Raw genomic sequence first — 23,757 nt, 5'->3', positions numbered from 1 at the left:
TTTTCCTTTTGTCAGAACTTACATTCATCTCACTGCTGGCTATCAAAAAAGGCAAATGTGTTCCAAGCATGAAGTAAATGATTTCTCTCCACTTCTTGTTCTCCCTCCTTCTGCTTGTGAGGAATGAATTCAGAAGAATTATGTGGCTCTTACTCCAAACATGCATCTCAAGCTGCACTTTCTGAAGAAATTTTCCAGTCAGCAATACTACAGCATACACACACAGCATTCGCTAAGAAAGCTTCCCTCTTACCACGCTCAGTGACTTTTATAGTACACTGACTAGAGGCTTAATACTTAAACTCAGTATGTATGAATTCCATTAAAAACTTGTGATGATTTCACATTAAACACTCAATTCTCATTAATACAGTTTACTTTTTTGCTGGTGAGACAGTTGCCTACTCTTTGCTGCCCGGGCAGAACTATAAAGCTGGTATGTGAGCCTGGGATTTTCAAGCTGCATGCAACCCTCCAGATGTAGGATTGTCTGAAACAAAGGGAAAAATTAAGTGGAAAAGAACAAAAGAGTAATGGAGTTAGCTTAAACAGCAACTGTGAAGTACTAAAGGGACACAGTTATTAGCAGTCAGAGCTGCTACCTGAAACAGCAGAAGATAGATTTATGCAGATATAATGTGAAGCGTTAAGGAAAGCATTGTTTGGGCAATGAAGCAGTTGGACCAACCCAGTCCTCTCTGCTCATTTACAGCCTGTACTTCCTTTTAACATTATTATTTCTTTTGAGAGTAAGGTATGATAAGATACAAGTAATATTCACATACAAAAATGGCATTCTTAATGTTCCATTACAAATAATCCACATGTATGGCAAAATATTGGCTTTACAGATTATATAAGAAGTTTATTAGGAAGTAAAGTGCTCAGTTTTACAGATCAATACATTCTTGATCATTGTAGAAGGCTTGCATAATTAATAGCTTCCTAATAAGACCAAACACTGTACATTTATTTCCTATGCAAACCTTACCTTATTACTAAGTGACAAATGATATTAGAATCTAAAATTTAAAAATGAAATAACAAAAATGTTCAAAACATTTATCAAGTGCCCATGCACTTACTGCAAGGCCTATTGTCGACACACACGGGTACCCCATGAAAACTTAATGCACTTCAAGATGAAGTTTGTTATTAAGTAACGACACGTTACAGAAATATACCTCAACAAATACAGCTATGAATGCACATATTCTCATTTTCATAATAAACATATACTACAAATAAAAAGGAGCTGCATGATTGAATGTACATTTTCAAATACACATTTTTTACAGGCCAGCTATTTCAAACCATACTGCCAGGTCTCTGACAGTAGAGAGACAAGAGCATCATTTTTTTCCTAGTGCAGGACAAAAAAAAAAAACAAAACACAGAAACAAAAAGCCCTTCGTAAGACTCACAATCTGTTTTCCCACTTTGTTCCATTCTTGAGCCACAGTTACCAAGAAATTCCAGTCTCCACACTGAACCTCCTCCTGCTCCACCTTTTATTAAGTAAGTTTCTGTGCATAGGGTTTCTTGTAAACTTAAAAACAGGAAAAGGCATAAAGTCTTATTTAGTTTTTGCACGTTCTCTGATTAGAGGGAATGCACTCTGGGTATGTCCAGGCAACGCAGTGATAAGAGCATATGCAAAATGTAGCTTTGCCCACATAGCACCACTGCAAGAAGTAGTACTAGCCTCTGGCAACAACTTCAATTTGAAACAAAAATACACCAATATAACATAAATATGCTATTTTTACTTCGTTAAATAGGCATTTTTCCTCTATATCGCCTACTAATAGCTAAGATGTGTTTGATTACGTAGCTTTCTGTTTTCCTTTAAGCTAACTGTATGAATTTAAATACAAGAGAACTGCCATCTTCAGGATAAAAACACAACTGACAGCCTCTCTCCTAAACCAACAAGCCATAGACTGAAACAGGCTGCTAGGCAAAACCACACACACTGTGCTTCAGTGCCTTCTAGAGGAAAACAACATAATTTGTGGCATATCTCCTTTCAAAAATAAAGCGTCTGTGACATGGAAAGCACAGAAAATTAAATACTAAAAATCAGTGGTTACACTAAAAACACCTTTCCAAAGGAATCACGTTGAATCCCTGGAGAAGAGAGTACGTGAAAGCATATCTAATAATTTTACAAGCTGTTAAATGTAAATACAGGCTACACAGGTGAGATGTGCTTTGCAGAACTTCACAGAGCACTTGATTGGGTTTTCCCTACCACTGGGCTCCCCTCCCATCCAAGGAAGAGTCGGCATTTTTCAATCGTGTGTGATTTTAAATAATGTGCCAAGTTATTGTGTTTACCTAAAGAAGTGAGGAATAGTTATCCCAGTAACACTTATATCCTCAAAACATGGCACTAAAAGTGGGCACTATACAACAAAGCTGAAGACAATTATATTAACTGGGTGTAAGAAGGCAATTGTCAAACACTACTTTTAAAATGCTTATGAAATGGAAGAAGACATAACATACATGGTTTCTATTACAGAATGATCTGATTAACAGGTGTACAAACTCAGTGCACTTTCTTCTGTTTAGACATGTAGTATTTCTCAATAACACAAAAAAATGGCCATTTTAAAGTAAAATGTTAGTACACCAAGAACAACCCCAGAAAAATATACAAAAACTCAGAGTTAAAATAAAAAGATTTTGATTTGTCTCTTTGAAAAGTGTCAATAAAAATGAATGAGACAATAAACTAGTGCCGTTTTCTTTAAAAAATGTTTTTCAAAACTTTAAAAAATTCCGTTTTTCCAATAGAAAGCAGAAAACCCACAGCTCTTCATTTGAATGGTTTAGCTAGAGCACATTTTGTCTAAAGCTTGCTGTCCTCGTGAAGCTGTTCCCCATAACACACGTATAAGAATTCTGTCCAGGTAGATTTCCTCTTGCATTTTCATTTCCAAGGCTAGCTGGCTGGTTGTTGGCGACTTTAGCCTGACGTGTGGCTTATGTAGGTCTGAAAATGCCTTACGAAGAGAGTGTTTCTTCTTACACACCACTGGAGCTTTCCTTCAGTGGTCTGATCAGAATGGAAACAGTGGAGTCAGGCGTTTGCTGGCTTAATACTGGCCCCAAACTACCAAGCCGATCCTACACATGGATGTTATTCCCCCCATTCCCTCCTCCCCCATCAATACCATCCGACTGCGAGGAAGACGGCCGCGAGTTCCTAGAACGAGGCTGGCCGTTCAGCCCCAGCGGCGTTCCCAAACGATGGCTCATTTGGGATGCCGTGTCATCTGATTCCCAGCGCTCCAACTCCTCTCGTACAAGCCGCTCCATCTGTTCCCGGTGGATTTCATTGTCACGACCCAGTCTTTCATCCTAAACAGGTACAAGATGCAAGATGGAAGCGCAGTTTCCAAACCGCAGCCTCGCCAAAATCCTATGTGATACGGGAAATCCCTATCGCACTCAAGTATTTCAAGAGGTTAGAGGCAAATCACGGCTACTGCAGTAAATGGCTTTCTTTCCACTAACGCAACTCCCAGGTTGTCCCTTTCACTTATGAAAGCAGAATTTGTATTACACCTTTTAATATTTAAGTCCGCCTCCAGAAATGTAGAATATACTGAGGAAAGAACGCCCCCAATGAAGATCCAGATTGAGAATCAAGCAGATTTTTTGGGTGCAACAACAGTAAAAGCCAGGGACACTATATTCATGACAGGGCAGCTGTATGTCTGACCCACATAACCCACCAAGACAGAACATCTCAACCACCCCTTAGCAGCCCTTTTCTGACTGTTCTTGACCCATCAGGGAGCTGACAGGTTTTAGTGTCTGCAGAAATAATGCACTTATCCTGCTGGCTGCTTCCACATGGCCCTTTGAAAAGGGAAGGTAGGAAGGGAGGCAACAGGAGGTAGATAACCACACACACTCAGAGAAAAAATCAGGAGAAGAGCAGGCTGCACAGCCTGCTGGGCTGGATCACCTTGACTCTGCCAGGCTAGTCCATAAAACTTTGCATTCATCCCAACAGACAACAAGGGATGAAAAAGCTTCTTCAGCAACTCCTCATCACCACTGCTGTCCTGTCCAGGGGTTTAAACGGTGCTCTGCAGCTGCAGTGTGACACGGGTCTGCTAGAAGATGCTTTCTCATATCTGAAACTTGCATCACGTCCCTTCAGTAACACAAAACTCCAGATTGCTCAGCCAGTGCCAAAGCAGCCACGTCATCTTTACCACAAGGCCCTCCACCCTCCCAAGCCAAGCAGCAGAAAACATGTACTGACACTGAATAAGCCATGCTGGCTGTGACCAGCAGGGGACAACACAGGACAGAGTGGGGTTACTTACCTCTGTCACTCCGTCCAACAGCCTTCCCAACACATCTCTCCTTTTCAGTTTGGCTCTCTCCATCGCTTCAAGCTTCACAATCACCGCATCGATCTTGGAGACGATACTGCCGATTGAATGCTCCATGCGATCAACCCGCCTCATGAGTCTGAGGGCAATAAACAATAATTTCAACTTATTAAACTAAGTTGAAGGGCTTGGTAAACTTACAAGCCTCAAGATCTTACTACTAGGAAAAAATAAAAAAGGAAGTAGTAGTTTTCTGGCATTATTCTAACACGGCTATTTTCTCTGTTGTTTCAGTGACCAGGTTTTCACTTTCTTTTTTTGAGGGGTGGGAGGGAAGGGACAGATTCCCATGAGCCTCTCTAAAATACTTACAATTCAAATAATACTTGAAAGCTACAAGTGACTTCAGCACCCGAAAATCCTGACTTTTACTGAATGATTTGACTAATATTCAGTTATAGGAGAGACTACAACGTACCTTACATAAAAATCCCCCAAGGGAAGTCCCACCACATGGTTTTGCTCCCCAAGGAGGCTCAACTTACACTTGGAACTCTTCGTAGGAAACCCCACTAGAGCTGCTGCCCCTCCTCCTGGAGCTGTGCCCACTGTCTTCATCCTCGTCCTCCTCAGAGTCATCCAAGCTCCGGGGGAAGCTGCGGCTGCTTAGAGGACGTGGCAGAGAGCTCCTGTCCAGGTCCAGATCCTCCTTTAGGGCAACACAACCCGCAGACAGGGAAGATAAAAAGACTTGTCACCTGTGCACTGGGGAGGCCAAAGACCTCCACCTTGCCATTTTACAGTTCTGCTAAGACAGCCAGGGTAGAGAGCAAAAGCAAAAGGAAACACAAGTTTTCTTCTGGGGCAGCAAACCAGCACAGGGAGCAGATTGGCTGATGGTGCTGATGGCAAGTTATTCCTAATGCTGAGCTCACCCTCTCTTTCTCCAGGTCATCTCTCATCTGCTGGTGTTCATGCTCTGTCAACTCCTGGTCCCCATCCTGATCATATTTGGTAAATATTGCTTCAATCTCTGCATCAGTGTGGCCCTTCCTAAAAAAAGCAATAAAAACAGATCCCTTACTTTTTATTTTCAGATGCTAAATCAACTTCCTGTGCTGGAAAAGCAATTCACTCCCAATGAACTTTCATCCCCAAACAAAAGACACAACGAACCCAGAGCTGCCCATAAATTCTGCCCCACCAGGTATACAAAACGCTGACCACAACAAAGCTCAGCCCTCACTTTTCATTACCTCATGGCACAAACCTCCCCTGACCTGCACCCTGATCCTTCCCAACCATCCTTGGACTTCTGAAAGACATCGCAGAGGCAAGAGCAACTTGCACGAAACACTTCACATCATATGTCTGGGCACACTACTCAAGATTAAAAGTAACAGCTTCCTTACCCTTTTAGATCTTGCCGGAGTTCATCAAAATTTAGTTTCCCCCCGCCTTGTCTTAGGCTTTCTGAAATGTCATCAACAGTAGTTTTCTTCAGTTTAAGTTTGACCATGGCTTTGTTATAGCCCTAAAAGAAAAAAAAGATTTCACGTTTTATTCGGCGTGAAGCATTAGCACTTGATTTCTAACAGACTTCTTTTGTGGATTACCAGAATCTACCGGCATACACAAGCATTGATTGTGTTCCAAAAGCTCTGTCTTTTCCTCCAGCTTACCCTTTTTTTATTTCAGTGCTTAAATTAACAACATGAAAATACCCCTGCAGCTAGAATTAAGGCTTTTATCATTCAATTGGCACTGCAGGCCAGTAGGAATAGATTATTTCAAGACACCTTTGGTAGCTACTGACAGTTAAGTGACAGTTTTAAACAGTGCTGACAAACTGGGTACAACTTATATTGGTCATTTTGCTTCCCTCATTCTTGAATTGTACGAATGATTTATAAAAACAATCCTCATCCCAACAAAGCAGGATTTTTCATTTTTCCCTGCTCTGTATTAACAACCAGTTCCCAAGTTTAAAACACTGGATCACTGGTCATGCTACGTATGTGTTTAGACATTTCTGACCATGGTACAACACCACACCACCCACGCCAGAGCACATGCAGGTGCATGTCATTTTTCCTAAGCTGAGATTCAGGTCTAGCTTTTAATTCTGTATTTGAAAACATTACTGGCAGCTGCCCTGGGAGCTCCCAATATGTAAAACAAGACTCCACTCATCTTATAGCCTGATATGAAATAACTTGGAATTCTGTGCCCCAAAAAAATGGCACTTCAGCTTTACCAAGTGAGTACCTCTCTATCTACCTAGACAGGCATACCCTGTGTCATACTCACTAGAGGCTGATCCTTTGACATAAAGTCTCAGATTGCTAAAATATGTTGTGATTCAAAGCTTTCACTGTTTAATTTCCATTCAACTCACACATTTATTTTAACTGACAGATGCATATTTTCCACCAGCTGTTGCCAGCTTTACTCTTTAGCTTCTATAGTGTTTTCTGGATTAAGTTCAGATGTGAGGAACGAGACATGAAACAAAACAAACCATTACTTTTACCTTTCTGATAAGGTCAGACAGTTCCATTTCTGCCTTCTGTTGTGCCATATCCGATTTGACTTCAGAATATGTATCATTGATAATGGCCAAAAGCATGTTCTGTTCGTGGAAGAAATGAAAAAGATGCTTAAAAAATCTCCACAAGTCCAAATCCTACTCTGCCCGTGGCCTTCATGTGCAGACCTACACATTTGTGTTGTGTTTATTTTTTCAAAGGGGCCAGGAGAAAATGGTGCCATATTTAAAAAGCACCAAGTGCTTAAGGTATTGAAATACAATGATCTTCAGCTTTTACTCAGAATTACTTGTAATTAACCTAACTGGGGAATTTGCTTCTAAAGAGGGTTCACACCTACACACAGTGGTGCTGATAAAATGTGTTCTACCTGCAGAGGGTCCAACTTGTACACAAAACATCTGTGAATTCACCTAGGCATTACAGCTGGCAACAAAAATGCCATGGAGATGCAAGTTAATTACTCATCCCCTAATAACCAGCACAAACACACAGATTTTACCTTGTTACAGCCCTGCGTGTGGTTCAGAACAAAAATAAGAACAAAAAGATGTCAAATCAGACACTTGGCATGCTTGTCACCAACTCTGCTGTGCCCTCACATTCCAGAGCTTTTCTGCTACCCCTTAGAAAAAAAATAATAATGTTTTTTTCCCTTGCTGGCCTCTGCACCTCTGGATTTTGTGAGGTGATTCAAAGCACCTGCCTCATGCACTTCTTTGGTCAGAGTAACCCATGTATTATTTTCCAGCTGTCTCCTGTTGACTACCACTTCTCATCCCAAAGACCAAACAAGAACTCACTAATGACAAGGGTCAGTAAATCAGCCTGCGAGTTAGGATGATACACGACTGCTGTACAATTTTAGGTTAGTAAAATCCTGCTTTAATTGTTGCCACCTTAAATCACCAGAAGACACACCGTTCTGGGAATGATATGAGGACATCTTGCTCGCAGAAGTTTCAGCCTGGAGATACCATTAGAAACCAGATTACTGTATAGCAATGCTAGTACCAAACTGCTGGTAAGCTACATATAGGTAGAAGATATTGGGACTCTTAACTTATATTGACAAAAAAAAAAAAAAAAGTGGTTTTACTTGATGTCCTGGGTTTTGGAGGTCTTTCTCCCTCCACCTTTTGGTATTTAACTTCTACTAATAAGACTGTAATATGAATTCAACACTAGTGTGAACAGAGAGTATACAAACGATGGCTACTCACTACTAATATCTGTACTGTGTGAATTTAATTGAGACACTCATGTCTACATACTGCTTCTCAGATAAGCTGAGCCTCCTAAAATACTGTTTGTCTAGAAGTACAGGGGTAATCTGCAGGGGAAGGAGAACCTCAAGTTGTTTTATGGAAATAAAGAATTGGTCCAGCTCTGCCCCAGATGAGGAAGACAGGATATGGGCTTGCTGTGTATACAAGCTAGGCACTGCTTAGAATTAGAAACGAAAAATTCTTCATAATAAATTAAAACAAACAAACAAACAAACAAACAAACAAACGGAGCACTATAAGGGAGTGAGAACAAATATACAACGCATATCTACTTTAAATGAAATAAAAAGCAAAAAGTGTAGTGAAAGATGATGTAAAAGTGAGGCCCTTTCCATGGAACACAAATGTGCCCCAATTAGCAGTAGGAACCAAGAACAAGAGGTGCAAAAATGGCCATAAAAAGAAACTTGCCACCTACCCACCCCATGTAAACAAAGGTGTACATACCAAAAGAATGAAGAACATAAAGAACACAAATGTAGTGAAATAAATTGGTCCCAAAATTCGATTAGCTTCTTCAACCTCTGTGAAGTTGAAGTCTCCCAAAATGATGCGGAACTGAGTAAATCTTTAAAAACAAAACACATCCAGGGGTTGAGAAAAACACTTTTGGATCTGTGCACTTCTCAATCTATTTCACTGTAACAGTCAGATGGGCAGCAGAGAGGTCTGCACTACTATAATACTTCATCAGACATTGCCAAGTCAGTTTCTCAAACCCACCTTTACGCAAAACCAAACCTGTGATCAGATACAACACACGAAGCATAACTAAGGTTGTTATTTCTGGCTTTTGGTCCCAACTGACAATGGCAGCAAAGAAAACCAATGACCCAAGCCTGTCCCTCTCCTATGCCTTCTGCTCTTCACGTATGTAAAATCCCAACCATTTCCTTCTGAAGCTGCCTCTGCCTCTCCACAGGAAACATTTTGCTCTCTATGCCCCACTGTAAGAGGGGGGGAAAAAATCTGTTAGCTTGGTAATTACCACACTTAGAATCAGGTTATGTTGTACCAAACCAATACAGGGGAAATTGATTTACTGTCCTATACTGAGTCCAGCCTCACTCATGGATTCTCGCAGATACCTACAAATGACTAAGCATTTCTAAAAAGCCTACAAATGACTAAGCATTTCTAAAAAGCAGCTACTGAGCTACACCAGCAGTGAGATGCCTACAGCTTATCTCTTTAGATAGATGTTATAGGATTTCTCTGGTCTCTGTTCAGGTGTACTGAGAAATTCTTTGCATTCTTTGTCATTTTACTTACATACAGTCCTGGAAAGTGCTGAAATCATCGATCTGAGTACCAAAGACAAGATAGGCCAACTGAGCATATGCTAAGAAAATAATAAAAAACATAATAGCGAAGCCAACGACATCTTTGACACAGCGAGACATGGTAGTGGATAACTGACTCATCGTTCTGTTGAAGTTCACAAATTTGAAAAGCTGTTGATAGAAAAAAGAAAAAAAACTGTGAAGACAAGTAAGACAGTTTCTCACAACAACTGTTGTCTGGCTTTTTACACGAGACACCTTACTGAATTTCACAAAGTCAAGTAATTTATATTCAGAAATATACATTGCTTCCAAAAAAACACTAAGGCTTGAAATGAGAAGAAAAAAACCTGTGAGAAAACAGACTTCCACTTCCACTCCTATCTGAAACCTTAGCTTAAGAGCAGTGTTACTGATATGCTTCCAAAAGTCTATTTATTTATCTTTACATTCTTTCAGAATGAAATAGAAAAACGTGAGGAAACACAATCACACAGCTGACCCTGCTTTGAGCAGGTGGTTGGACTAGAAACCTCCTGAAGTCCCCTTAAACCTGCATAATTCTGTTTCTCTGCAGCTCTGCAGTTATTTCTAATAATAAGCTGCTTTGTTTTTACACGGTGATGCAAAAATTGCATGCAATTTTGACCTACAAAACAGCAGGAGACGGGATAACGTGCTTGATAATTATCAATTATCAATTGATAATATTTATCAATACTTATCAGTTGATAAGTCACAATTTGGAATATCATAGCTGAAATGCATTTATCATTGCTCTTAAGTTTTCCACTGCCAAACAATTCATAAACTTCATGTTCCTCTGCAATTTTTACATGCAGAGGACAGGAAAGTCAGGAAGACAAGTAGCACTAGAAAGGAGAAATTAAAATTAAAAAAAAAAAGTTATAAAAATAAGTTAAACTAAAGCAACACATCTAATTTTGGTATGAATTGGACTAGCTCTCCCACATTTATGACTTGAATCAGACACTACCAACAACTTCTACCAATACAGCAGTTTTGAAAAGATAAAATGGGTACAGTTAAGCCAATCTAGGAAAAAGCAGTATCCAGTACTAAGTCCTGATTTGTCAACTCAGGAATAATGAAAACATTTCCTGACATTCCTGCTGTGACAAAGCACTACAGACTGCATCTTCAGGACTTAAACAAGGGCTGAATAAAGCCGAGAGAGAATTATAACCTTGTTTTTAATCTGCAAGAAGGTACCCTTGTGCTCTCTATCTGTCCCATGACCAATTTTAGGAGAACATGATGAAACTGAAAGAAATACATGACATGGCATTCAGAACACTCTGAAGGCTCACATCCTGCTTTTAGAATAAGGACAGGAAACTTGGAGTTACCTTAATCCAGACAAAAAACACAGTGACTGCAGCAATGTTGTTGAATTGCATTTGCCAATAGGCCAAGGGTTCAAAGTTGGGGAATGAGTTCTGATCTTCCAGCAGCTTCTTCAGGAGCATATCAACAGTTGAAGTCCTGTAGATGCTAATTCCTATAGCTGCCACAGAGAGCTGAGAACAAGAGAAACGAATGTGTGAAAGATGATGAGAGTTTTAAAACACAGTTTTTTTAGCCTAAAATATTCACAGATAGGATGATGGCGCTATCCTTTAAACCCACTATGAATGCAGTGCCATTAACATCTCCCACAAAGTACATTTCAGAAAGCAATTTCAGGCTTAATATAAAGATTACCTACCACAATGATAACAATATCAAGACAATTCCAAAGACTTCTGAAGTAGTGCAATCTATGAATGTGAATTTCTAATATCTCTTCCACCATATAGTAGAGAACAAAGAGGCAAAACGCCATTTCACAGGCTGCCAGGAAAAAATCAAAAGTGGAGATGTAGTGAATCAGCTTCACTGGCTGAAACTGCCAAGACGTAAGAAGGCCTCCGGTTGCTGGAAACTCCACTAACAACCTGCATTTGGAAAAAAAGAAAACAAAAAAGTTTCATTTAAACAGTGTCCAGAAAAAAGCACTACAAAAGAAACTTGGTTTTATTTATATTATTATTTAAATCAAGTGGAAATAGGCAAAAGCCCAAACATGCTTCAAAGAAGTCTTCATGCAGTTGAGTAAAGCCCACTACTGTTCCTACATCATGCCATGTGAAGGCCACTGGTGCTTCTATGCATACCTTACAACACAGAATAGGTTGATGTTCGCATTGTATACGGAGAAATCAATGAAAGCTGCTCTCGTCCCTCTGTCCAGCCACAGGTTGTTCTTCAGGCTGGCAATCTGCACAGCTGTCACTTCCCTGCTCCTTGAGAGGTCTTGGTAATAACCAGCCCCACTGTACGTGGCGAGCAAGCCCCAGTGGCTGCTCCCATTCAAATCCTTCTCGTTGGTGTATGTCCAGCTAGTTCAGAAGTAGTGAGACAGAGCATGTTAATCCTTCTGCTTTCAACTTACAATTAACAAAACAAATACAATCTGACCAAAAAAAAACAAAAATAACACTACCAAATTTGGTAAGGTTTCTTGAGGAGCAGACTTCACAGTGTGCTGGATTTAGGTAGCGTTACAAACTGGATTTTAGCTGGCTTTACAGACAGAACATAAAGCAATTCCAGAGTTGCCCCTGAGAAGTGACTAACCACACCATTCAGCATAACCCAATCAGAAAAAACATACATCTACGTGACGAACAGTACTACGTACGCTGTCCCATTTCGAAGCCCAAAAGGTGCAGTATCTTCATTAGCTACAGAATAGACATCGTAGCAGTCTTTGATTTCATCCTTCAGATCCTCGGGTATCGAGCACGAACCATTTCTCACTTTCAGCTGCCGAATGCGAGGCACCCCTAGGAGCAGGTTCTCGTAATAAATGAAGCTTTTGTTTTCTGCCATGGTTTTGTTGTTGTACCACATATCCCAGTAAAGACCATCCAGCAGAGGGCCTTCTGTGAACTGCGGAGGAAGACAGAACTTTTGTTTGCATGCTGCCAGAACTGTTTTTATACGTCTTAATTCTGTGGAAATGTAAGATTATTTTTTTTTTTATGTTAAGGCAAAGGTCTTACTGTTAGCTGACCTCCAGAGATGTTCCCCAGCCCTGCCCTGCCCTACTAGCATTACCCAGCCTAGCATTACCTTCACATATTGAAGGCCAACTTTGTTCCATCGCTTTGACAAAGAGCTCTTCGTGAACCAACCCCGTCATGATAGAAAAAAAGAGCTTGCAGATTGAATTTACAGGCCATGACAGGAGAAACAAGTCACAGCAATAGCAAGATAACAGTTTGTTTATCATATTACCTTCCAGAAGTCGTCCATTGTGGACAATGTTTTGAAGTCAGTTTTCTCCATTTTCGAGACAGGTGTTTCCAGGAAGAGCTGTGACATAACCCTCGTGTAGTAGTACATACTGGAACTCACTGTCCCGTAAGTCACTGCAAGAGATTTGGGTAGGGGGGAGAGGTAAAAGGGGTAGGGGTAAGAAAAAGACAAAGAGTACCTATTTGCTTTTTTGGACAGATCAGGTTGCACTTGCATAGATTCTGCACTAAAAAGTCTAAGTTTCAGAACAAAACCCACACCAAGCAGCAACTGTCTGTCAGTTGCTGTGATTACAATATAAAAAGCAGCGAAAAACAGATTGATCAACCAGTTCAGAACACAGTTCTCCTTCCCACACTTCGCTTGCTGTTAATTCTCCTACAAAACCCAAGATCAGGAACCACAAAGGCAGGACTCAGCAGCCTGAAGAGAGGCAAATAGTGCCATTTGACGTGTCCGGAGCTATCCAAGGCCTCGACATAGAGCTGGAATGGACAACACAAGGCGCTGGAAGAACCATGTCCTGCCAGAGCAGAAAATGATGCTCAACGTGGGCAGCGTGGGGCACGGCAAACAACACTGAACTCCACCCAAGGTGTGCAGTGCTTCTAAGAGGATCTCTCCGCAGAAAATAATGGCTACTTCTTTCCCTTGCACTGGGCCAAGCATGTGGCTGAGGACCACGGAGCATAAATTGTAAAATGACATACAAAGCCCTGACGGCTTGAGAAGGCAGTTTTTGGCACTGGTACTGCTACTGCCTATAAATACTTAAAACCATTTCAAGGCTAAAACCCAGAGAAGCCTGAAAGATCACATCTACAGTGAACAACCTCCATCTGTTTTCCTAAGCTTACAGTAATATTTTATTATAGGGAAGAAAGCATGTTTTCTTTAGCAAATGGAGAACAAGAACTATTTTTAATAAACGTCTCCTGCTGCGTGGCACGTTGCATGTGAGCCTCAATGTGGAATACCTGGATTCTCTCAAAAATAAGTAACACAAGGATTGCTAATAGCATTTAGCCAGAAGCAGAAAGCACCCTCCTAAGGTGTGTCACACCAAAGACCAGTCTGTCCCATAGTTATTGCTTAAGTATAAAATTAAAAGAGATCATATTTAAAAAAAACTTAATGAGTTAGCAGTGTCCGTGCACATTTGGCATACTACATTTCTCCCCACATTCTGTTACCAGGAATATTTTCTACAGCAGAATGAATTATGAACAGCCTGTAAGCAAGCTTTTCCCACCAAAGACAAATGTGTTTTCATTCAAGTCCCTCATGCTACACCTCTCCCAGTGGTTGAGCCACAAGCAGCCTTACATTCCCTTGTCCATAAACCTGCACCAAGCACTCCTAAATGTCTCAGGAAGGAAATAAACACTAGAGTTAGTACATAATGATTCGTGCTGTACATCACATAAACAGCTGTGGGTTGTGTCACCAGAATAAGGTTTGTGGGTTTTTTTGTTTTGTTTTGTTTTAGTAATTGTGCTGTGGACAGGCAAGGCACTCACTCCCAGAGCTGTTTGTTTGTTTGTTTGTTTGTCTCTCCGTCTTCAGGGGAAAAAAAAAAAAAAAGGGTTTAATTCCCCGGAAATAACAACAGCACCTTGCCCTGTTAGAGCTGATCAGAAATGACAACTTGAAAGCCATTTACACCGTGGACATTTAGAACAGAACTGCCCATGCTAAGAACTGGGGGTAACCCACCAGGTTACACTAACTTAATGCACACTGATTTTTTTGTTATTCTCACTAGTAACCAAGTAAAACATCTATTTCCTCAACACCACATCAGGTTTTATTTTGCACTGACTTGCTGATTGTTATGCAAATATATGAACACCTTGTTTCGGCAATTAATATATAAAAATTAAAGATTTAAATCTAAGTTTGTATGCCCAGAAAATGAAAAAACAAAACAAAAACAAAAACACCTGCCCTCAGATCTGTTACGTTACACCTTAAGCCCATTTTGGGTCCCTGAACACTATGTGCATTAGGCTGGAGATCCATCAAGCTCCTCACTTCTGTCTCTTTCACAAGTATGTCTAGTAAAATTGACTAACAGTCCATCTTGTGTGGACTCTACAGTACATACCTAAAAATGATCATGTGCTTAAAAGACAAATAAAATATTTTTTTTTTTTTAAAAGTGAATTGAGGTTTGCATTCTGTTTCCTCTCTAGGTGGTCAGTAAGATTGCAAACCTTGAACCAGACAGCCATGTCTCGCGTACTTGGACATAACACTCATAAGCACAGCCTTACTGTGTTTCATATGACAGATAACAAGACAAATGACACTAAAATCATGCAAGTCTCCAGTGATCCACATGCACTTGAGCATAAGAAACCACATGCATTAATGCTGAAGGGTACTTACGGACACACAAGACCACGAGGAAAATCATGTATGTGACCAACTCCCGTAAAACACTTTTCAGGTATCGCTCTCTGCTGGTGTTGCTTTCTTCCATCAGTCTTGTGCCCCACAGACCTTTGAAGAAAAACACACACAGTGATACACACAGGGGTCTGAGACCAGATACACAATTAGTTGAGTGGCTTTGAAAGCTTCACCCACGTCATGTCTGCCACAGGCTCTGTGCTGGATTTTAAACTGATCTAAGCTCAAGCAAAAACTGCTTCTCTCGTTACCATTGTGCAAGTCGAACTGGGCTCGCAGCAGTGCTAGCTACTCGTGAGGGATCATCATCATTTATTATCAGTGCAGCAGAACTCCTGTGGAAGCTGCTGAGTATCTGCCAGAAGTGCTACCACTTCAATTAGGTGGTATGAAAACACACCCAGGTACAGAAAGGCACGCACAGGTAGCCTTCCTCCAAGATATGCAACAATTTGTGGTTTTTTGTTGTTGTTTTTTTTCCATTTTAATATGAAAAGCATTATTGGATGAATGAAAATGCACATTCAGCACTGAACCTTTATTAGCAATTTTAAATAACTCTCTATCTGAAAGGGGATAGTAGCTCTGTCAAACACCTGTAAAGAAAATATGTTGTAACCTCATGTTTCTTTCCTTGCACAGCTAAAATTTAGCAGCAGCCTAAGGGACCAGCTGATGTGGAGCTGTCAAACTGGACAACTGCGTTACAACGTTTGTGTGTGCTTCGTGGCATCACACCCAGCAGTCTCAAGACAACCGTGTGTAGGAACTCACTGGATGGTGCTCAACACTTCCAAAAGGGTGACAGAAAAGCAAAAGGATCTATTAAATGGAGTTGTTAACAGTAAAATGCATGAGAGTGGAAAGCAGTTAGTAACAACAGTGCTGATGTCCTCTGCCCAATACCGGAACAGAACAAAAATGGGAACAGCTGGGGATGTTCAGTGCAGGATTGCTACCTTCAGGGAATTTATCTTTATTTAAGCCTAAATAAATTTGACCTTAGTTTATGGTGGAAGGCAAGGCATATAGAAATAATATTTAACTCCTACAAGAGACTGCCAAACTTCTACTCTTTGCCTTTTCAGGCATCTTAAACTGCCAACCTTTCCAAACATTCTTCACATTCCCAGTAGATGGAAATGAAGTGACCCCAAAATTCCTAGGAAAAAATCTTGGATCCTTCAATCGTGCCACAGTAATCTGACGGGAATGGAACAGCAACAAGACGTGGCCAAAACAAGTTATAAAGCTGACAAAGAGGAGAGGGTCTGGTTGCTTTACAACTCCTGCTGCCCAGAGCAGGACAGCCAAAGGGCTAAGCTGCTCCCGCGGAAGAGCTCCATCTGCTAGCAGAAAGCCAGGAATGAGGAAGCTCTTTGCTCAGCCTGACGAGGAGTTTTATTCCGAAAGCATTAAGGCGCCCGATGTTTGCAGAAGCCTTGCAGCTACCACAGATTGAGCTGTGACCTAACCACAAAGTCAACTGGGAAACCTCTCCTGCAGATGCCCAGCAAGCACCCACAGCCTTCGCGCTGATCTCTGCTCACGCTCCTTGACTGGCTAATTACACCCTTAATTACACCCTTCACTGGCATCGGTCCCCAGAAGAAAAGAACATTTCCAAAGCTGTTCTTTAAGGGTAAGTCTGAAAATTCACGGTTAAGGACCGCTGCTTTACTACACGAAACGCCAAATCCTCGCCATTAGGTCATTCTGGAAGGCAGAAACACAAAACCAAGAAGGTTTACAGCGTCACTAGTAGCACAGAAGGCAACAAATCCAGCCCTTAATCCAGCAGTACGTTGCACTAGCAACCCTCATAATAAAACCGGGAAAACACTGCCGGAGAGAGGAAGAAAAGGCTGGAGCAGGCAGCGAGCTGAGCTGGCGAGAGCTGTGTCCGGGCTGTCAGCACATTACTCACCAGCAAGAAATGTGGAGAAAGCTTGCAAGCTTCATTTCTGTCCTTTTACAAAACTGTTACAAGTCGGCAAAGAACAGGAAGTCTCATATGAAAAAGGCAAAACAAAATAAAACAAAAACCAGCACCAGAGATCACATAACGATCTTTCTGTTACGTGAACTTTGGATTTACCCAATAGCTAGCTTGAAGCATTCATCAGCTGCCACATTTTGAGCAAACACACAAAGTACTTCCATTTTTTGCTGCATTAGAATATTATTTCAGATGCATCTAAATGCATAGTGGTGATAAGCAGTGCTGGATTTAAGGTGACATCTACCATGAGCACAAAAAAAAATTGTTTCTAGCCTTGGTTAATTATTTTGTTTCATTCCTTATATACGTTTGCTACACAGGTAACACAGGAAATTAAAATCCTTCTGTTTACATGCATAAAAGCAGTTTGTGTGTGTACGTATATATGCACATGTAATATAAACATGCAATGGACTTCTACACACACACACACCTTTATATACATAAATCCAAGGTTATAAGGTACAGAAGGCACATAAACTAGCCAGGCTTTATGGAAAACTTCCAAGGGCACCCAGCAGCTCTGCAGGGATGGCGCTGCCACCCCCAGGTGCCCATGGCCGTACGCCTGCCCAGAAATGCAGAGGGAGAGCAGTGTGGCCCCAGGGAAAGGTTCCTCCTCCTGAAACAACCAGAGCAACACCACCGCCTCCTGCTCCAGCTGAAGTTAACATTCCTTGCAGCGCCGGTACTAACCCAGCTCGGTACGGATCGGGTGACTGTTATCACCATTAATGGATGGCTGAAAATGGCGTTAGGTGCTGCCATTTAACAATAACCAGGAAAACCTCTCCAGAATACCTCCACACGCACGACCTCGTACTGACGCACACGAGGACACGGTGAGGCTGGGTGACCACACACAGCTCTGACGGGAAGGTAACTTCTCCAGCCTGGCTCTGGAAACGGCCCTCACCCTTGCCCATCAAACCTTCTGACAGCTTTCTCGGTAGCTGAGATGAGCAGCCTCCTAAGTTTGCCATATCCTAGTGCTCAGAAATCCTCATGGTTATCCATGAAATGTCACTGCCGAGTGCTGTTTCCAATACTGAAACCTCCATTTTCCCTTTGACAGTTATCCTTCAAGTGTCCCGTGTCAATTTCAGGCTCGCAATCAGCCCTTTCACCAGGTAGCCTGAAGCCACCACACTCTGCAGAGAAGGTTCACTGCCCACGCAGCAGGCAAACGCAGTCCCCAGCGGTACCCCTACGGCACCAAAGTAATTTCCTGCACCTATAAAATTAATTTGGCTACCACGCCAAAACTGGCCCTCAGCTTTCACCCCGAGCACAGAAATCCAACGTCCCCTATACCAGCCCCTATACGACTTATCGCAGCTGAGGCCGTGCTGCTTGCAGGCGGCCGGGCAGGGAAGCCCCTGTCTCACCTCGCAGGCGCCCCGCCAGCCGCTTGGCCCAGGCGGCCCGGTGCGGGGCGGCGCCGTCGGGCGGCCCCTGCAGGCGGCTCGGGGGCTCCGCCGCCCCGCCGCGCCCCGCGGGCAGCCGCCGCCGCTGCCGCCGCCCTGCCCCGCCGCCGCCCTGCCCCGCCGTGCCGCTGCCCAGCGACGCCGCGGGGCTGCCCCACTCCACGTCCATCTCCAGCACCGGCCCCGCCGCTGCGGCCGCCGCAGCGGCTTCCTCCTCCTCGGGCTCGAAGCCGGGGTTGTCCCGGCTCCACGCCTGCCGCGAGCAAGCGGATGGCGGCGGCGACGGCGGCGGGCAGGAGCCGGCCCGAGCCGCCTCGCCCAGCCGCTCCAGCTCCAGCTGCTCCCGCCCGCGGCCCGCCATCAGCCCCGCCGCCGCTGCTGCCCGGGGCGGGGCGCAGCCGCCACCACCGCCCCTTCCCCGCCCTCCGGGGCCAGCCCCGAAAGCCCGGGGCACGGAGGGAGATGTAGTCGGGGCGGCCGCAGCCCCCCTCGTGGCCGCCCGCCTCCCTCCCTCCCTCCTCCCTGAGGCAGCGCCTTTCCCGCCCTTTTCTCCTCAGCGCCCCTCCCGCCGCCCAGTCGGGCCCTGCCGAAATAAAGTTTTGTGTTTTTGTGTTAATTCCTGCTTTCACCAAAACACACAGGACACGCACACACACAAGTATTTCACCTCACATACGTGTGTGGAAGCTCCTCGCACCGTGAGCTACTCAGCTCCCCCCTTCCTCCCACCCACCACACAGCAACACAGCCCTGAGGAATGGGTTTTTCGTGATTTTATTTAAATCCGGTTACAAAATATACACAGGCAGCAGGATGCGCAGCATCCCTCCGAGGCACCGCTCCCCAGCACCCTGCCACAGCCTGGCTGGGTGCCCAGGAAACAGCACGTCCCAACTGGAGCATCGCCACGCGCCCTGCGTTTACAGATACCACAGCAGATCTGCTCTCCCCCAGCCCCACACTTTGGCAGAAATTACAGAAAGAAGGAACACACCAGATCCCCCTTAAATTGTGACTTCGTTGTTTTCAATGCTGTGACGCTCTTGAGTGTTCTCAGCACTCTCCAATGTCTGGTTGCTGGTGTCATCAATGGCGGGGATGCCGGCAGCTGCACTGACCCGTCTCTCCCTGCTCTCCATGCTGTGGTGGTCATCTCTGACACCATCTCTGCTGTCACCTCCCTCAACCTCGGGGCTGTCAAATTTCTGACGGCTGTCATTTTCCATGCTCTGGTGGCTGGTGAGCTCCTTGCTGTCCCGCTCATGGCTCTTGTCCAGCCACTCTCCACTGACTGCGCGCTTCCCTGGGGCACGGTGGGCGGCCAGTTCCTGCTGCCAGAGCCCCACTTGCTGGCTGTCCCCAGGCAGGGCACTCTCATCTTCCTCTGTGGCATCGTCTGCGATGAGCTGCATTGCACAAAGGGAAAATGAAGAGCTGTCAGCCACCTGCCACCTGTGCTCTGAGACAGCATGGACTCACACAAACCGGTCATTTTATAAGAAACTCAGGTCTGATCCTGGACTCAGATTTCCTGCATGCAAGCACATCAGGGCAGTACAACTGGCATTACCGCCTTGCTTGCAGCAGTGGGCTGTGCTCCTGCCTCTGCATGTCCTCACTGACTGGGGGTGTCCAGAGAGAGGAAAGGCACCCCTCTGGTTACACCTGCATTTCCCTCCCGCCAACCCTTTTCAGAGCTGACCCCCATAAGATATCTCCATTCTCATCTTCACCACCCTTTTCCAATACCCACTGCACAGCCCCATTCACCTTTCTGGCAGCTTTGCGGAGCTTGCTCGATTTCACCATGCTGGCTTTGGCCTTCATCCTGTATGCCACACTGTCGCCCCTGCCCGCGTTGTCCCCACGGGTGAAAGGGAAGGGAGGGAAGGGCACCGTTACTGGCGCGTCTGTGGGAAAGTCTGTGACAACCTCATCAGACTCATCAGTGTCATTGGAATCATTATCGTCATCATCGTTGTCGTCATCCACAACCTCGTGGCTCTTGCTTGGCACATCAGGAAAGTGCTGGAAAGCATTAACCATGCATCAGTCAAATCGACATACACCGAGGCATGCCAAGCAATGTCCCTCCTGCTAACCCAGTGCTTAGGCACTGTTGCAGACTTAAGTGCCCAAATTGTTCCTAATTTGCCCTATCCTGCCTGAAGCCTTGTTTTATTTAGAGGGAAATGTTACCGCAAGAACTGCATTTGGCTGAGGAGAGCAAGCACTGCCATGCACTGGCTGCCCTGCAGAGCTCAGCTGGCATTTAGCCATCCAAAACACTTACCGGTTTTACCGGGACATTTTCAGCGTTTTCTTCAGAAGAGTAAAGAGTCTGAAAACAACAGAAAACCCACTATATTAGCACAAAGAGGCACATTCAGTGGAGCTGATAAACAAGCTCACTATTCTTTAGGCACTTAATCCTAAATCGCAAGGTTTGGCATTGAGAGATGCCACGCTTTCTCCCCCAGTCAGTTGGGCGTACCTGCTGAAGTGATGCCAGGTCATTCTGCGGGTGCTGCAGTAGCTCTTGAGAGTGAGAATTCACAAGGTTGTGCTGTTGTCTGTGTGAGTGATGGCCCCTGGTGTCCTTCAGGAGAAAAAGGGAGGTTTTAATCCACAGAGGAGCAGAGCGGAGCTGGTGAAACTGCTGGCACCGTGCAATGTGTGTTCATGCAGGTGTGGCAGCTGCAGCACGTACTCTGTTCACACAGGATGTGTCCTCAACCATCCCCTGCCACAGGGAGAGGACTGGGAACAAGCCACAATCCCAGATGAACGTTAGACCCAAATAGGATACTACAGCAGATGTGCCTGTGCTCATTTTGGTGACATTTGGAGTTCTATCTAAACGCTGTGGTTTCTCCTCATTCTCAGGCTCTTTTCCCTACAGTGATCTGCCTCCCTCACCATCAAGACCCCAAACTAAATGCAGTAGCTGGTTCTCAGAGAAAATAATTGATTTTACAAGTTTAGAAGCTAGTGATTGGGTATAAATCAAATAGCTCTATACAAGATGAATAGCATTTGCTCACACCACTCCAAAATTCACAGAAACTGGGTTGCAGTGCTCTTCTAACACTAGACATTGTTATCCAAGCCACACTAGCATGTAGTGGCATAAATCACAACTGCTTTATTAAAGGACAACAGATAGAACAGAAGGACAAAGAAACTTACGTATTTTTCTTCAGAGCTGGCAGAAATGGCATGCTGCTTGGATTTAATCTTGAAGGGAGGAAAGAGAAAAAGGGTTTATGGGTATCAGTTTCTTGCTAAAGTGCACAGAAAATATTGCAGGTGATCACTAATACACATCTATGATGTACTCACCGGCCATGCAGCAGCAACGCTGATAAGGCATAAGCAAAGAACTGCCACCTTCATTGTGATGTTTTACCTGGAAAATAAGTTGTAATGATAAGTCAATGAGGTAAACTACCACAGAAAATGCCATAGGCTTTTTCTTTCTCCTGGTGTTCTTTACTGTGCCTAGAGCTACTCTCTAACTTGGATTCAGCCTGCCCATTGCCGTCTTACTCCTCTGTCCCCCAACTAGCTGGTTTTGCAATGACTTAGCAACTCAAAAGGTACAAGAAATTTAAAAGCAGATCTTGAAAATTGCTGAGCAGCGGGGAGAGCAATCCCACTGAGAGGACAAGCAAGCCTCTTCTGAAAAATAAGGTGCTATGCAGGTCAGTAAGGGTTTGTTATCATGGTGTTAACATCATTTCGTCAAGAGACCAGACAACACAAACCCAGCTTGGATTTGTTTTTCAGTTACTTTAAAACTAGTTTTCAGAATTATTAACTTGAATGGCTGTGAGTAAAATCACTTTACATGAACAGAAACTGCTTTTATGGACAGACTTTCATCTCCCCTGCAGGATTTTGACCAGAACAACCTGCATTTCCAAGCAGGAGATGAAGTGAAATAACTGCTCACACTGCAGTTTTAGCAATTTGATAGAAGAGTGGTGCCTGTGGGACAGTGCTCAGCTGCAGTAAATGTTGGTGCTGACAGACCATTTCCCAGGATAAACAACATCCCTGGTAAATTAAGCCAGTTCTGCAATGAACAAGGAGCATTTAAAACCTTAGTAAGTCCTAGCAGAAATGAAAGGCTACTACAGACATTTAAAACACATTAATAAGCCTGCAGTAAGGCAGGACTCTCTATTAGAGGTACTGAAGTCCCAAGAGATGCACAGAGAAGGGCACACGTCCCATCCCTTCAGTAGCATGCAGCACCAACTGCAAGCCTGCCAGGAGAAACTGGGATATTACAAGGCTGTGGTTACATGCAGCAGGAAGCTTTCAGGGTTTTCAGTAACCTCCTGATATCTATCAGCACACAGATTTAAAAAACTGTGATTTTTTAAAAATTTGTTGTGGTACTTTGTATTGCTTCAGCAACCACCTTCTCCCTCCAGAAGCAGACCTTTTCCCACAGAGAAGCATCAAATGCTCCTGCCCAGCAACGCAGCTCTGGAAGCTCGCCTTGGCTGAAGCTACAGACAGAATGGCATGCATTGGGTGAAAAAGCAAAAAAATTACCTGGTCTGGTGCTGGAGGAGTCTGCTGTAGCAGGAGGGCTCCCAGTGATCCCAGTAGCAGCTCCTGCTTGTTGGCTGCAAGAAGCTCTGGCTTTCTCCCTTCGTCCCTGACTGCCTGGCATCTGCAACCACAGGGAATTTAAACCCTGTCTCCGAGACAGGCCACCAATCCCTGCGTGGCGGAAAAAGCTGAGGTCATGAGGCTCCTGGCCACCGTCCTGCCCACGTTCTCCTACACTTCCTCTTTGGCTTTGTGGCTTTTGAAGCAAACAAAAGCCACTCTATGGTTAAAACATTACTTATGGGCAAGATCATTAACCAGCAGGTTTGTTGAATGCACAGCAGTTGGTATCGTGTAGGAGGACTTCAGGGCACATCCGTCCTCCTTCTGTAAGGGGGCAGAGCCCTGCTTCCCAGAAACCTTTCACACCCTGTTCTGTAAGGGGTAGGGATGCATAATGCCTGCAGGAAGACTTGAACATAAAGCTCCCCGAAAAGGTATTAGGGAGATTTGCTCAGCAGGTATACATCTTGTAATGGGAATT

The 23,757-nt window shown here is 43.9% G+C and overlaps 2 protein-coding genes across 4 annotated transcripts; both read right to left on the bottom strand.

The window, feature by feature from the left end:
• Positions 1-839: 839 nt before the first annotated feature.
• PKD2 (polycystin 2, transient receptor potential cation channel) lies at positions 840-19,056 on the bottom strand. Of its 3 annotated transcripts, XM_027456974.3 has the most exons (16): positions 18,609-19,056; positions 15,195-15,308; positions 12,783-12,916; positions 12,184-12,434; positions 11,657-11,881; positions 11,209-11,437; positions 10,850-11,020; positions 9,469-9,650; positions 8,644-8,764; positions 6,892-6,990; positions 5,771-5,892; positions 5,294-5,411; positions 4,904-5,067; positions 4,350-4,497; positions 3,183-3,369; positions 840-3,064 (listed from the first exon to the last, which is right to left on the bottom strand). In XM_027456974.3, exons 1-16 carry the CDS (start codon positions 19,006-19,008, stop codon positions 3,057-3,059), a joined length of 2,673 nt encoding a protein of 890 aa, XP_027312775.1. In that variant the 5' UTR covers positions 19,009-19,056; the 3' UTR covers positions 840-3,056. The 3 variants fall into 3 exon arrangements, with proteins under 3 accessions (XP_027312775.1, XP_005012834.2, XP_071893650.1); XM_005012777.6 differs by having other exon boundaries at positions 840-3,369; XM_072037549.1 differs by lacking the exon at positions 18,609-19,056 and having other exon boundaries at positions 15,195-18,546.
• Positions 19,057-19,405: 349 nt separating this feature from the next.
• Positions 19,406-23,363, bottom strand: SPP1 (secreted phosphoprotein 1). Its single transcript, XM_005012779.6, has 7 exons — positions 23,214-23,363; positions 21,990-22,056; positions 21,837-21,884; positions 21,142-21,246; positions 20,941-20,988; positions 20,418-20,675; positions 19,406-20,053 (listed from the first exon to the last, which is right to left on the bottom strand). The coding sequence occupies exons 2-7, from the start codon at positions 22,041-22,043 to the stop codon at positions 19,652-19,654; spliced, it is 915 nt and encodes a 304-aa protein (XP_005012836.1). The 5' UTR covers positions 22,044-22,056; positions 23,214-23,363; the 3' UTR covers positions 19,406-19,651.
• Positions 23,364-23,757: the final 394 nt, after the last annotated feature.

Source organism: Anas platyrhynchos, chromosome 4, assembly GCF_047663525.1.
Source record: "Anas platyrhynchos isolate ZD024472 breed Pekin duck chromosome 4, IASCAAS_PekinDuck_T2T, whole genome shotgun sequence".
In the NCBI taxonomy this organism is placed as follows: Eukaryota; Metazoa; Chordata; class Aves; order Anseriformes; family Anatidae; genus Anas; species Anas platyrhynchos.
The sequence above is the reverse complement of the archived record's forward strand: the minus strand, read 5'-3'. Positions and strand labels throughout refer to the sequence as shown.